The sequence below is a fragment of the Piliocolobus tephrosceles genome, chromosome 9, assembly GCF_002776525.5.
Source record: "Piliocolobus tephrosceles isolate RC106 chromosome 9, ASM277652v3, whole genome shotgun sequence".
NCBI classification, from domain to species: Eukaryota; Metazoa; Chordata; class Mammalia; order Primates; family Cercopithecidae; genus Piliocolobus; species Piliocolobus tephrosceles.
In genome coordinates, this window is record NC_045442.1 from 31,891,974 (window position 1) to 31,906,097 (window position 14,124).

Consider the following 14,124-nt stretch of genomic DNA (forward strand, 5'->3'; position numbering starts at 1 on the left):
TTTTGTATTTTTAGTAGAGACGGGGTTTCACCATGTTAGCCAGGATGGTCTTGATCTCCTGACCTCGTGATCCATCCGCCTCGGCCTCCCAAAGTGCTGGGATTACAGGCTTGAGCCACCGCGCCCGGCAACTCCTACATCTTTTAAGGCAGAGCGTGGAACATATTAAGGGTGGCAGACACTATCCAAACCTGGGACATATGCAGGAAATGTTAAGGAAAGCTAAGAATTGAGTTTTTAAGTACAAAACCAAAGAATTCAGACTTGATTTTCTCTACCACTATCCTAGCTCAGAGCTTTGTTGCCTTATATGTGCTAATTTGTGGGTCTCTGTCGATTCTCTCTTCTTTTTTTTTATATTTGAGACAGAGTCTTGCTCTTGTTGTCCGGATTGGAATGCAATGGCCCGATCTCAGCTCACTGCAACCTCTGACCCCTCGGTTCAAGCAGTTCTCTTGCTTCAGCCTCCCGAGTAGCTGGGATTACAGGTGCCTGCCACCATGTCTGGCTAATGTTTTGTATTTTTAATAGAGATGGACTTTTACTATGTTGGCCAGGCTAGTCTTGAACTGCAGGCCTCAGGTGATTCGCCCACCTCAGCCTCCCAAAGTTCTGGGATTACAGGCATGAGCCACCATGTCCGGCCTCTTCATTTTCCCTCAATGCTTTTATTAATAATGAAGTTATGGTCGGGCGTAGTGGTTCACGCTTGTAATCCCAGCACTTGGGAGGCCTAGGCAGGCGGTTCATGAGGTCAAGAGTTCGGGACCAGCCTGGCCAACATGATGAAACACCATCTCTACTAATAATACAAAAATTAGCCGGGCATGGTGGCACACGCCTGTAGTCCCAGCTACTTGGGAGGCTGAGGCGGGAGAATTGCTTGAACCTGTGAGGCGGAGGTTGTAGTGAGCCAAGATCCTGCCAGTGCACTCCAGTCTGGGTGACAGGGTGAGACGCCCATCTCAAAAAAAAAAAAAAAAAGTTACAGGGCCCTGAAGGCTATGCAATGTTTTCTTCATACAAAAAGCATGGTACTTTTGACCTTGACTTCCCAACAATTAGTACTTAGTGGACATTTCAGATTGACTCTTCCACTGATACTAAAATTTATATTTCTTATATCAATTGAGATTTTACATTTAGCATTGCATTTAGGTTACTATCCTAGATGAAATCGTTCAGTGAAGGGTCTTGCTTTTATTTGCATTTTTATGTTTAAGGTTTGTTCTCATTCTAGTCATTTCTGTGGTTATACTGTGATAATTAGTTGCATTTATTCTTCTCACTTGTCAGAAGGATTTTGTAATCAAAAGTATTTTTGTGCTCTTTATTTTTATTTTTTGCAGCTGACAGTGAAGATAGTACTGTATCCATCCAAATAAAGTTAGAAAATGAAGGCAGTGATGAAGATATTGAAACTGATGTACTCTATAGTCCACAGATGGCTCTAAAGCTAGCCTTAACAGAATGGTTGCAAGAGTTTGGTGTGCCTCATCAGTACAGCAGTGAGTTTGGCCATTCTTTGTTAAGGGGGTTAGATCAAATAGTTGAGTCACAAAGTAAAGAACACTGTCGCCCGGGTACGGTGGCTCACACCTGTAATCTCAGCACTTTGGGAGGCCAGGGCAGGTGGATCACCTGAGGTCAGGAGTTCGAGACCAGCCTGGCCAACATAGTGAAACCTTGTCCCTACTAGAAATACAAAGATTAGCTGGGCATGGTGGCATGTGCCTGTAGTCCCACCTACTTGGGAGGCTAAGGCAGGACAGTCGCCTGAACTTGAGAGGCGGAGGTTGCAGTGAGCCAAGATCGCACCACTGCATTCCAACCTGGGTGACAGAGCGAGACTTCATCTCAAAAAAAAAAAAAAAAAAATGAAACAAAACACTGTCATGTGCCTTACCTTAGGCCCACTAAGCAAAGTGAAATTAAATGAAATTGGGGGATCTAGAGAATAAGGATTTTTAAATCTTTTGGTCTTAAATAGCTTTCATTTTGATGGAATGCTATTTTCTCTTAAAAACATATTTTTTGAAGTAATTTAAGGGTGTTTAGATACAAATTTTCAAAAGAGAATGTAATAGTAGATGTTGGCATGTTTATTGCCTCCCAACCCCCTTCCATTCCTGCATCCCTAGTGGTGTAGAGAAATCTCATTTTTCTTAGAGGTCAAATTAATTTGAATCTAATATTGAGGTTCCACGTAACAAATACGATAAAGCATCTTTCTGAATCTAATGTGTTTTGTCTCTAATTGTGATTATCTCTGTGACCATTTTATTTATTTATACATTTGTTTTTGTAGGTAGGCAAGTTGCACACAGTGGAGCTAAAGCAAGTGTAGTTGATGGGACTCCTTTAGTTGCAGCACCCTCTTTAAATGCCACAACCGTAGTAACAACAGTTTATCAGGAGCCCATTATGAGCCAGGGAGCAGCCTTGAGTGGTGAGCCTACTACTCTGACCAAGGAAGAAGAAAAGAAACAGCCTGATGAAGAACCCATGGACATGGTGGTGGAAAAACAAGAAGAAACGGACCACAAGAATGACAATCAAATACTGAGTGAAATTGTTGAAGCGAAAATGGCAGAGGAATTGAAACCAATGGACACTGATAAAGAGAGCATAGCTGAATCAAAATCCCCAGAGATGTCCATGCAAGAAGATTGTATTAGTGACATTGCCCCTATGCAGACTGATGAACAGACAAACAAGGAGCAGTTTGTGCCAGGTCCAAATGAAAAACCTTTATACACTGCGGAACCAGTGACCCTGGAGGATTTGCAGTTACTTGCTGATCTGTTCTACCTTCCTTATGAGCATGGACCCAAAGGAGCACAGATGTTACGGGAATTTCAATGGCTTCGAGCAAATAGTAGTGTTGTCAGTGTCAACTGCAAAGGAAAAGACTCTGAAAAAGTGAGTATGTTTAATTTGCCTGCTGCTGAAGCCTGGGTGGTTCCCCATACTGGTAATGTGGAGAAGGTTCTTAAATGAGTACACTGTAACTGACAGAAAATTGACCATGTTTTAGAATATGTTCCTTTAGGCTGGGTATGATGGTTCATTCCTGTAATCCCAGAACTTTGGGAGGCCGAAGTGGGCAGGAGTTCGAGAGTCAGGAGTTCGAGATCAGCCTGGCCAACAAGGTGAAACCCCATCTCTACTAAAAATACAGAAGTTACGGCCAGGTGCGGTGGCTCAAGCCTGTAATCCCAGCACTTTGGGAGGCCGAGACGGGCGGATCAAGAGGTCAGGAGATCGAGACCATCCTGGCTAACACGGTGAAACCCCGTCTCTACTAAAAAATACAAAAAAAAAAAAACCTAGCCAGGCGAGGTGGCGGGCGCCTGTAGTCCTAGCTACTCAGGAGGCTGAGGCAGGAGAATGGCGTAAACCCAGGAGGCGGAGCTTGCAGTGAGCTGAGATCCGGCCACTGCACTCCAGCCCAGGCGACAGAGCGAGACTCCGTCTCAAAAAAAAAAAAAAAAAAAAGTACAGAAAGTAGCTGGGATTACAGGTGCCTGCCACCATGCCCAGCTACTCAGGAGGCTGAGGCAGGAGAATCGCTTGAACCTGGGAGGCGGAGTTTGCAGTGAGCTGACATTGCGCCATTGTACTCCAGCCTGGGTGACAAGAAGGAAACTGTCTTAAAAAAAAGTGTGTTATTTACAGTGGATGTGGACTCTGCTAAACAGCCTGATGAAGTTTCGTATTTTGCCCTTCTAGTTAGGAATAAGGAAAAGTCAGTGTTATTTTAGGAATATTTGTCAGTTTGGGGAGATACAAAGTGATACTTTAATGGTTAGGATAAATTGCCAATACCTGACAACATACACAGCTTAATATGTAACTGTGTCTCAGGTTATTTTGTTAAGCTTGCAATTTTTTGAGTCTTTTTATTGATCCTCAATAGATTGAAGAATGGCGGTCACGAGCAGCCAAGTTTGAAGAGATGTGTGGACTAGTGATGGGAATGTTCACTCGGCTCTCCAATTGTGCCAACAGGACAATCCTTTATGACATGTACTCCTATGTTTGGGATATCAAGAGTATAATGTCTATGGTGAAGTCTTTTGTACAGTGGTTAGGTAGGTGTACCAGGAATAATCTCTTCTCCTCAAATATATTGTCCCTTTAAAAAAAAAATTATCCCACAGGGAGAAAAACATTTAGGGAATTGGCACGTTTCCAAGTCTTTTCAATTCTTTCCATAGGTTTCTTTCAAAAGTAGGCATTATTGAAGACTTGAGATGCAAGTCTTAGTAAATACATCAAGCACATTAATTTTTCTCCCTTGGGCTAATTCAGCATAAGTATCTTAAAAAATATGTTAGAAAGTGTACTGACTTTAACTTACTCTGACTGAATGCTTTCTGGATGGAACCCTATATACCACTTTTATCTGATTTGGAGATGAGACACTATGAAATGTGACTCCATAAGCTTTCTGCTGCTTGCTGTGTCTAGATAACATTAATGCTATGTTTAACAGAACAATTGCTGAAATGACCTCTAAGGGGCCTGGCAAGAGGAAGCCATCCTCCCAGCCCTGTGCGCATGCGAGCTTTAGTGTAAGGCTATTCTGGTGCTATTCAGTATTTCACATGACTTTTTCTTTATCCTTCTACCAAGTGTTGGTTTTACCAGGGGATAGAAATTGTAGTCCCCTAAAACATCTCTGCTACATTAAATGGATGGACTTTTGTATGTCTCCTTTGAACACTGAATTTTTTTTTTTTTTTAATTGTCAAACTTGGTAAAAAGCACCAGCATGGCCAAGTTTCTCTAGGGACCTCATTTCATTTTCAGGTTTTCAATCCAGCTATAAGGAATATGTAATGGACTTATATACAGCACACAGCAGGCAGCAAGGCTGACTGACCTGTCATAGTTTTCATAGTAGTCACAAATACTGTGATGGGGTTCATGGTCTTGGTTGTGAAATTGATATCTGAAACACCGTGAGCTTAGAATAAAAAGTAGTAGTGAGACTTTCTGCTTGTATACCTTTTGGGCTCTTAAATGTTAAAAAAAAAGAAAAAAGAAAAAAAGGAGTTTCCCTGTGATACAGCTAATTAGCTACTAAAAGTAGAGTCTCTGATTGTTAATTTGAAAATATATAACTTTTTGGGATTGCTGTATATAACAGGTGGAAGAGAGTATTTTGACCTCATGGTAAAAGGCTCTGTATAGCTTCGGGTGTGGTAGCTCACCCCTGTAATCCCAGTGCTCTTGGAGGCTGAGGCAGGCGGATCACTTGAGGTCAGGAGTTTGAGACCAGCCTGGCCAACATGGTGAAACCCCGTCTCTACTAAAAAAATGCAAAACTTAGCCACTCGTGGTGGTGGTGCATGCCTGTAATCCCAGCTACTTGAGAGGCTGAAGCAGGAGAATTGCTTGAACTCAGGAGGCAGAGGTCGCAGTGAGCTGAGATCACACCACTGTACTCCAGCCTGGGTGACAGAGGGGGATGCCATCTCAAAAAAAAAAAGGAAATACTGGCTGCGCACAGCGGCTCAAACCTGTAGTCCCAGCACTTAGGGAGGCCTAGGTGGGCAGATCATGAGGTCAGGAGTTCAAGACCAGCCTGGCCAATATGGTGAAACCCCATCTCTACTAAAAAATACAAAAATTAGCTGGGCTTAGAGGCACATGCCTGTAGTCCCAGCTGCTCGGGAGGCTGAGGCAGAAGAATCACTTGAACCCAGGAGGTGGAGGTTGCAGTGAGCCGAGATTGTGTCACTGCACTCCAGCCTTGGTGACAGAGCGAGATTTCATCTCCGGGGAGGTAGAGGTGGGCGGGGAGGCTCTGTATAGCTCCTATACATGGAAGACATCTACCGTTAGGCTCAGGAGACCTCAATACTGGTTGTTGGATGACATTTGCCTTCCAGGCTTCTGCTCAGGTTCTTATAATTAATTCTTACAGGGATTTAAAGTTAAGTTTCTAAGGCCCTTAAGAATTTTGAACCTGAAATTTGGATTATTGAGCTTAAAATACATTACAGAAAACATTTGATAATCAGTTTTTAATTTAAGAATTATTAAAAGTTAAATTCTTGATTATAGACAGTATTGTTTCTTTTCTCAGGGTTTTTATGTCTGCACTAAGCATTTATGGTGGTAGCTTTCCAAAATTATATAGATAGCTCTTACACAATCCCAAGCTCTTATAGCAAGCTTTTCCAACCTGTGGCTCAACACAGATTTGTAAACTTTCTTTAAACATTGGCCAGGCGTGGTGGCTCAAGCCTGTAATCCCAGCACTTTGGGAGGCCGAGACGGGCGGATCATGAGGTCAGGAGATCGAGACCATCCTGGCTAACACAGTGAAACCCCGTCTCTACTAAAAAAATACAAAAAAAAAAAAAACTAGCCGGGCGAGGTGGCGGGCTCCTATAGTCCCAGCTACTCAGGAGGCTGAGGCAGGAGAATGGCGTAAACCCGGGAGGCGGAGCTTGCAGTGAGCTGAGATTCGGCCACTGCACTCCAGGCTGGGCGACAGAGCGAGACTCCCGTCCCAAAAAAAAAAAAAAAAAAAACCGTGTGAATTTTAAAAATTTATTTATTTTTAAAGCTCATCAGCTGTAATTAGTGTATTTTATGTGTGGCCCAAGACAGTTCTTCCAGTGTGCCCCAGGGCAGCCAAAAGATTGGACACCCCCATCTTGTAACATCTTAAAAGTTTTAAATAATTATCTTCGTATCCACATAGCTTTACAAAAGCTCATGACAGGGAGAGTATTTTCTTGGTTCTGTAGTAATTTCAGGGGTTTACTGATTAGAACCCTTCCTTTTCCTCCTCTTTCCAGTCCAGCTGGCATTCAGTCCTTTAAACAATGTGGCTATGCAGTACTTTTGATTACTAATGACTTCTATTATCTTCTTCCCCATTGTGTACAGATGGGAGAATCCTCAGCACAAGTGTCTACTACTATTGGATGGACAGCGGCAGATGTTCACAGCGCGTCATGATTAATTAGTTTAAATTGCAAGGTTCTATCTGTGAGGTAGCTCAGGTAGATTTAAGGGCAGTAGACATGAACTGAAGTCACGTTTGCGCAGCGACTGAGGCATTAACCATGTTTTCATTTACACAGCTCTTCGTACATGCAGCTTTTTATTGTAATAGTTGGAAGTGCTAGTTATGTTGTAGTCTCAAAGTAGGGGGTAGGGGAAATTGGCTAATCTTAAAGTTTGAGAGGTATAGTTTTTTTCCTGCAGTGTAAATTACACTGAGTTACGGAATGGGTCAGGTTCTCTTATAGTCTAAATTTTGACCCTGTTTCGTATTTATTTTACAAATACTACATTTTATGTTTTTTAAAAGTACCCCTACCCTTGAAAAATGACAAACCAGATACAATCTCTTAGTGGGCTGAATTGTTAACAAAAAATTGGTTTGCTTTGGGACTGTCTGACTAGCACACTATATCTTGTACTGATGAGACTGTTAACTTGAACAGGAGGTAGAATGCTGTCTTCCAATGGAAAAGAACTATATTGCGCTGCTTTATCTTGTCAGAAGACTAGGCAAGTGATTTTGATTTGGCCTCCAAACATTTGCCTTTAATTATGTCTTACTGTTAGCTAGCTTTATTGCCTGTTAGTTAAGTGGTGACCTTAAATAGTGACTTCTGTATTCCATGTGTATGTTCGGTGTATTGCAAAGATTATAATGACTGGTCAGAGGAACCAGATGCTGTCATACTTTTAAGAAAAGTGTATTTAGCTCTGGACAAAATAACATCAATTGGCTCTCCTTAGTTCTCAGAATCTGTCAGACTGGTATTATTATTAGCCAAGTCTGATTTTGAATTTTGTCCAAAAAAATTTTTCTCATTTTGTTTCATTTTGTCAACTTAATTTCTTGTATTTTATTCTACTGACCTTAGTTTTCTGACAAGATTAATCCTCTTCCCCCGACCTTTTCCCTTACCTGTACCCTTCCTCAAAATGTAAAATGTGACTTCAGACAGGTTTAATTCCTTCATGGGCTGTGATAATAAAGTGTCTAATCATCTATCAGTCATTTTAGTTTATAGTTACTGCAATTTTATGGCAGAGCAAGCAGCTAGCTTGATTTGTATAGTATCTAGGGAATATATAAAGTTGACCCAGACAAACTTGGAATTTACTTTCCTTCCAGTAGTAATTAAAGAGTAGAACTGATAATACTGATCATTAATTGGAGAAAGGAACATTAGTATTGAAATGCCATTACTATTTTTAAAAATAATAATTATTATCATAGCCTTGCCCTGAAACCCTGATTATTGTTAGAGAGCTGTTTCCACGAAGTGTTTGTCAGTTTGTTGGACATTTGAGACCCCAGGAAATCCCCTTTCTCGTAACGTTCTCCGCTTGGATCTGATCTCAACAGGGTGTCGTAGTCATTCTTCAGCACAATTCTTAATTGGAGACCAAGAACCCTGGGCCTTTAGAGGTGGTCTAGCAGGAGAGTTCCAGGTATCAATATGAATTCACAACTGAATTGACATTTTCTTTGTTTTATGAGAAACCTTATGTTGCGCATCAGATGGCTGGAAGGATTGGTCTGCCGAAGGCTTTCTAGTCCCAAATTCAATTTAGTTACATAGCTGGATTTTTAAATCAAATTTTCCTCCTCTTTCACAGTAATTTCTGAAGGAGATGCTGCCAATCCCCCCCGCGCCTGCGAAGCGCAGCGGCTCTAGGTATACACTTCACATTGTTTCTTTGCAGGTCGCACAGCATTTTAATCTGCGCCCGCAATGCACAATGCGCGCATGCTTGTCTGCCAGCGGAAACTCCATGAGCAAAAAATAGTAATTATGCAAATAAATGGTGAAAGAGCTTTTGGATGTTTATCCAATTATTTTATAAATATAATGTGCTTGAAAGAATTGTCCATTGCTGAAAATTTAACAAAGTTTTTTTGCTGCTGGAATTTGTTCATGGACTTTCTAGGTGCTCTACTTTTCTCCCCCCAACAGGTGCTCTGCTGCGCACAGCAAACTGAAGCGCATTGCTTTGGGGATAAAGCGTCTCCTGGACAGATAACCCTCTTCAGACCAAACCTCTCCTCCTGACATTCTGTTCTGCCATCTTATCTTAGAGAGACGGTCTATCTAAGATAGGTTTAAAAAATAGATTTGTCATAATTGGAATAGGTTTGTTTTTGTTTCTGTTTTTGTTTTTACTGTAAATTAAATCCCCATTAATATGCCACTAAAGCTGTAACTCAGAGTGGGTAATTTCTATTCAGAAGCACTCCCCTCCCCCAGCAAAGAGGTATATCTATTAGTAAAGCATAGTACACCCCTCTTCTTTAGGTCTGCCTGCAGTAGCCAGTTAATATAAGTTGGTAATCTGCAGTGCACACCCATTTAAAGAAATGGATACCTTCCCAACACTAATCCATCTCCTTTTTTTTCTTCCCACAGCGTTTGCTGCCAATTGATGGGGCAAATGATCTCTTTTTTCAGCCACCTCCACTGACTCCTACCTCCAAAGTTTATACTATCAGACCTTATTTTCCTAAAGATGAGGTAATTGTCTCTCTACCTACCAACTTGGTGTATGGGTATGGTGCACACTTAAAACTTACCTTTGAACTCACTGGTTAAAAGAATCCTTCTGTCTTAAAACTGCAAACTTTAGATGGAGAAAGTTCATTAAAACATTCAATGTATCTTGAGAAATTTAAGGAAGAATCTAAGGAGTTAGACTTCTAACATCTTGTGCCAAGTTATTTAATTTCTCCCTTGAAAAAGTCAACAATTGTATTCAGAGTTGGAGTTACAAAATAGTTAACGTATCTAAATGATGTGTTGTCCTTGACTGATTTTCTCTAATATATTGGTGTTCTGTAATTTTCAATTGTGAAGTACCTACAGGCTGTTGACAATCAGCTAAAGAAAAAAAGCAAGACTGTTTAAAGACAGTAACAGGGCCAGGCGCAGTGGCTCACATCTGTAATCCCAGCACTTTGGGAGGCCAAGGCGGTCAAATTACCTGAGGTCAGGAGTTCAAGACTGGCCTGGCCAACGTGGTGAAACCCTGTCTCTATTAAAAATAAAAAAAATTAGTTGGGTGTGCCTGTAATCTCAGCTACTCTGGAGGCTGAGTCTGGAGAATCCCTTGAGCCGTAGAGGCAGAGGTTGCAGTGAGCCGAGATCGTGCCATTGCACTCCAGCCTAGGCAACAGAGCGAGACTCTGTCTCAAAAAAAAATTAGATGGGTATGGTGGCACATGCCTGTAATCCCAGCTGATTGGGAGGCTGAGGCAGGAGAATCACTTGAACCCAGGAGTTGGAGGTTGTAGTGAGCCGAGATCGTGCAAGTGCAGCCTGGGCGACACAAAAATAAAAAAATACAGTAACAGGTTTAAACATTTTAGAAGTATCCCTAATGTATAGAAAGTCAACAGACTATACCTCAAGGTTTGCTTGCCTTTGAACACAACTGACTATCAAAAGTCATCCTCTGTAGGCTGGGGGCGGTGACTCACACCTTTGGGAGGCCGAGGCAGGCAGATCACGAGGTCAGGAGATCGAGACCATCCTGACCAACATGGTGAAACCCCGTCTCTACTAAAAATATAAAAATTAACTGGGTGTGGTGGCACGCACCTGTAATCCTAGCTACTCGGGAGCCTGAGGCAAGAGAATTGCTTGAACCCAGGAGGCAGAGGCTGCAGTGAGCCCAGATTGCGCCACTGCACTCCAGCCTGATGATAGCAAGACTCTGTCTCAAAGAACAAAAACAAAAACCATCCTCTGTAAAAGCCAATTCTCAGTAGTCCTAAAACCTTGCTGTTTTTTGCTGGTTTTACAAATCTGACTCAATGAATAAATCTTTATTTTACAAAGAAGAGGTGATATTTCTGATAGGCCATTTTGTTACTCCCTTCTCAGACGGACTTGTGAGTTATATTGTTAGATTCTGCTACCATTTTTCTTGATGTGTTGCTTAACTAGATTATATTTTCAGGCATCCGTGTACAAGATTTGCAGAGAAATGTATGACGATGGAGTGGGTTTACCCTTTCAAAGTCAGCCTGATCTTATTGGAGACAAGTATGTGATGAGTACTTGGATTTGGGAATAGACCTTTTATAGCCAGGCTTATCAGATTGAGGGGAGGTGATGACTGGAAATACATTCATTTGTTTTAAATCCGACTTTGGCTTTAGTAAAATCTGAATGTGTGTGCATTTCCAGTTCCTTCTTACACTAAATGTAGCTTCCGTAAGTTCATTCAAGTACAGTGGGTCTTACATCACTGAAGTCTGAATTTTATATTAGCAACTTAAATTTACTGTGGCCTCTTTCTTTCTGAGCAGGTTAGTAGGAGGGCTGCTTTCCCTGAGCCTGGATTACTGCTTTGTCCTAGAAGATGAAGATGGCATATGTGGTTACGCCTTGGGCACTGTAGATGTGACCCCCTTTATTAAAAAATGTAAAATTTCCTGGATCCCCTTCATGCAGGAGAAGTATACCAAGCCAAATGGTGACAAGGAACTCTCTGAGGCTGAGGTAATACACAGGTTAAGAATTATACTATGGTAACGGTTTTTTTTTTTTTTTTTTTTTTATTAAAGTACTTACTAAAACGGAAAAGTACGTAGATACATCATAAAATCTTAGTGCTTTTGTAAGTTAATTTTCTTGCAGAAAGAATTCTTATGGCTTATTCTTATGACATTTTTCACTGTTTCCCCAATATTGGAACAATTTTTTATTTGGGAGTACTGTTGTAATATTTCCTCAGGTGAAAACACAGTAAAGACAACACTTTTTTCCTCTTTGTTTTAAAGATACTAATGGTGTTGGCCAGGTGCGGTGACTCGTGCCTGTAATCCCAGCACTTTGGGAGGCCAAGGCAGGTGTATCACCTGAAGTCAGGAGTTCAAGACCAGCCTGGCCAACGTGGTGAAACTCCTTCTCTACTAAAAATATAAAAAATATTAGCTGGGCATGGTGGCGGGCGCCTGTAATCCCAGCTACTCAGGAGGCTGAGGCAGGAGAATTGCTTGAACCCAGGAGGCGGAGGTTGCAGTGAGCTGAGATTGTGCCACTGCACTCCAGCCTGGGCAGCAGAGCGAAACTGTTTCAAAAAAACAAAAGATACTATGGTCGTTTTGTTGAGTACTCAGGACAATTTAAGTAATTTAAATCTGTTTGGTTGGTTGTCAGAAGGTTAATGACTTGCCGTCTGAGTAATGCATTCTACGTTGTGATTTAAAAATAAGAGTGAGCTTCTCTTGAGAGTCTAGTTTGTGATAGGAGCACTTCTTAGTCTGTCCTGTCCCAACTTAAATACATTTTTCATCTCCAAAAAAGTTGTGTGCCCCGCGTTGGCCAGTACATTATATGATTATTTTGGTTTATACATCAGTATATGTTGTTGTTGTTTTGAGACAGTGTCTCACCTTGTCATCCAGGAATGCAATAGCACAAACATGGCTCACTGCAGCCTTGACCTCCCAGGCTCAAGTTATCCTCTTGCATCAGCCCTGCAAGTAGCTGGGACTACAGGTGCAAGCCACCAAGCATCAGCTAATTTTTTTGTATTTTTTTGGCAGAGATGGGGTTTCGCCATGTTGCCCAGGCTGGTCTCAAACTCCTGAGCTCAAGCATGCTGCCTGCCTCAGCCTCCTAGAGTGCTAGGATTACAAGCGTGAGCCACTGTGCCTGGCCAGTGTATGCATTTTTTAGATAGTTCCTTCTTGAGGATAGTTTTTATGCACAGTAAATAAGATATTTGGACGCCTATTTGTGATACTTTTTTCTTCCATGTTCTTTCTCTTCTCCTTTTCTAAAATTCTCTACCCCTCTCCACCACACCAAAGTATTCATAGTCCTTTTTTTTTTTTTGAGACAGAGTCTCGTTCTTGTTGCCCAGGCTGGAGTGCAGTGAACCAATCTTGGCTCACCGCAACCTCCACCTCCCGGGTTCAAGCAGTTCTCCTGCCTCATGCCCGGATAATTTTATATTTTTAATAGAGACAGGGTTTCTCCATGTTGGTCAGGCTGGTCTTGAACTCCCAACCTCAGGTGATCTGCCCTCCTCAGCCTCCCAAAGTGCTGGGATTATAAGTGTGAGCCGCTGCGCCAGGCCTCATTTTCTTCGTAGTTTATTTCTATATTTTACCTTCTGCCCTTAGTCACATGGCTGTGTAACAAAAGGCTGGTTTGGTGTTTCCTCGCTTACTAGGGATTACATTGACACTGTGCTGGTGATTGAAATGCTGATGTATTGGTGTTCCACATCTGACACTTTTCAGCATAAGAACTTTTTAAAATTTGTGGTAAAATATAAATAACATAAAATTTACACATTTTTATGTAAGGAATACGTTAACTTAAAATATTTTATGTATTTTAAATGATTTTAGATTTACAGAAAAGTTGCTGAGTTAAAACTGAGTTTCTATATACTCCTTATTCATTTTCTGTATTTGTGAACTCTAAGTAACCATCATGGGTACATTATTATTAATCAGACACCAAACTTTATTCACCAGTTTTTCTGCTAATGTCCTTTTCCTGTTCTAGGATCCAATACCACATAGCATTTAGACACTTTTTTTTTTTTTTGAGACAGTCTGTCACCTGGGCTGGAGTGCAGTGGTGCGATCTCGGCTCACTGCAACCTCCGCTTCCCAGGTTCAAGCAATTTCCTGCCTCAGCCTCCCGAGTAGCTGGAATTACCACTAGGCCTAGCCAATTTTTGTATTTTTACTAGAGACGGGGTTTCATGATGTTAGCCAGGCTGGTCTCAAACGCCTGACGTGATTCTCCTGCCTTGGCCTCCCAAAGTTCTGGGATTACAGGCTTGAGTGAGCCACCACGCCTGGCCAGACAAACCCTTTTTTTTTCTTTTTTCTTTTTTTTCCCCGCCCAGGCTGGAGTGCAGTGGCGGGATCTCAGCCTACTGCAACCTCTGCCTCCGAGGTTCAAGCAGTTCTCCTTCCTCAGCTTCCCAAGTTGCTGGGACTACAAGCGCCCACCGCCATGCCTGGCTAATTTTTTGTGTTTTTAGTACAGGGTTTTATTTTGTTGCCCAGCTGGTCACAAACTCCTGAGCTCAGGCAGTCCGCCTGCCTCAGCCTCCCAAAGTGCTAGGATTACA

The 14,124-nt window shown here is 41.8% G+C and overlaps 1 protein-coding gene across 3 annotated transcripts in view; it reads left to right on the forward strand.

Annotated features, from left to right (window-relative positions):
• OGA (O-GlcNAcase) overlaps positions 1-14,124 on the forward strand; it is a 36,746-nt gene that overhangs the window by 18,584 nt on the left and 4,038 nt on the right. For 2 of the 3 annotated variants that reach the window (XM_023206465.1, XM_023206466.1), the window contains 7 exons: positions 1,350-1,508; positions 2,309-2,922; positions 3,920-4,094; positions 8,390-8,475; positions 9,432-9,536; positions 10,981-11,066; positions 11,333-11,525. In XM_023206465.1, coding sequence (XP_023062233.1) covers positions 1,350-1,508; positions 2,309-2,922; positions 3,920-4,094; positions 8,390-8,475; positions 9,432-9,536; positions 10,981-11,066; positions 11,333-11,525 — 1,418 coding nt within the window. The remainder of the gene's footprint in view (positions 1-1,349; positions 1,509-2,308; positions 2,923-3,919; positions 4,095-8,389; positions 8,476-9,431; positions 9,537-10,980; positions 11,067-11,332; positions 11,526-14,124) is intronic. The other variant, XM_023206467.1, reaches the window with a different exon arrangement.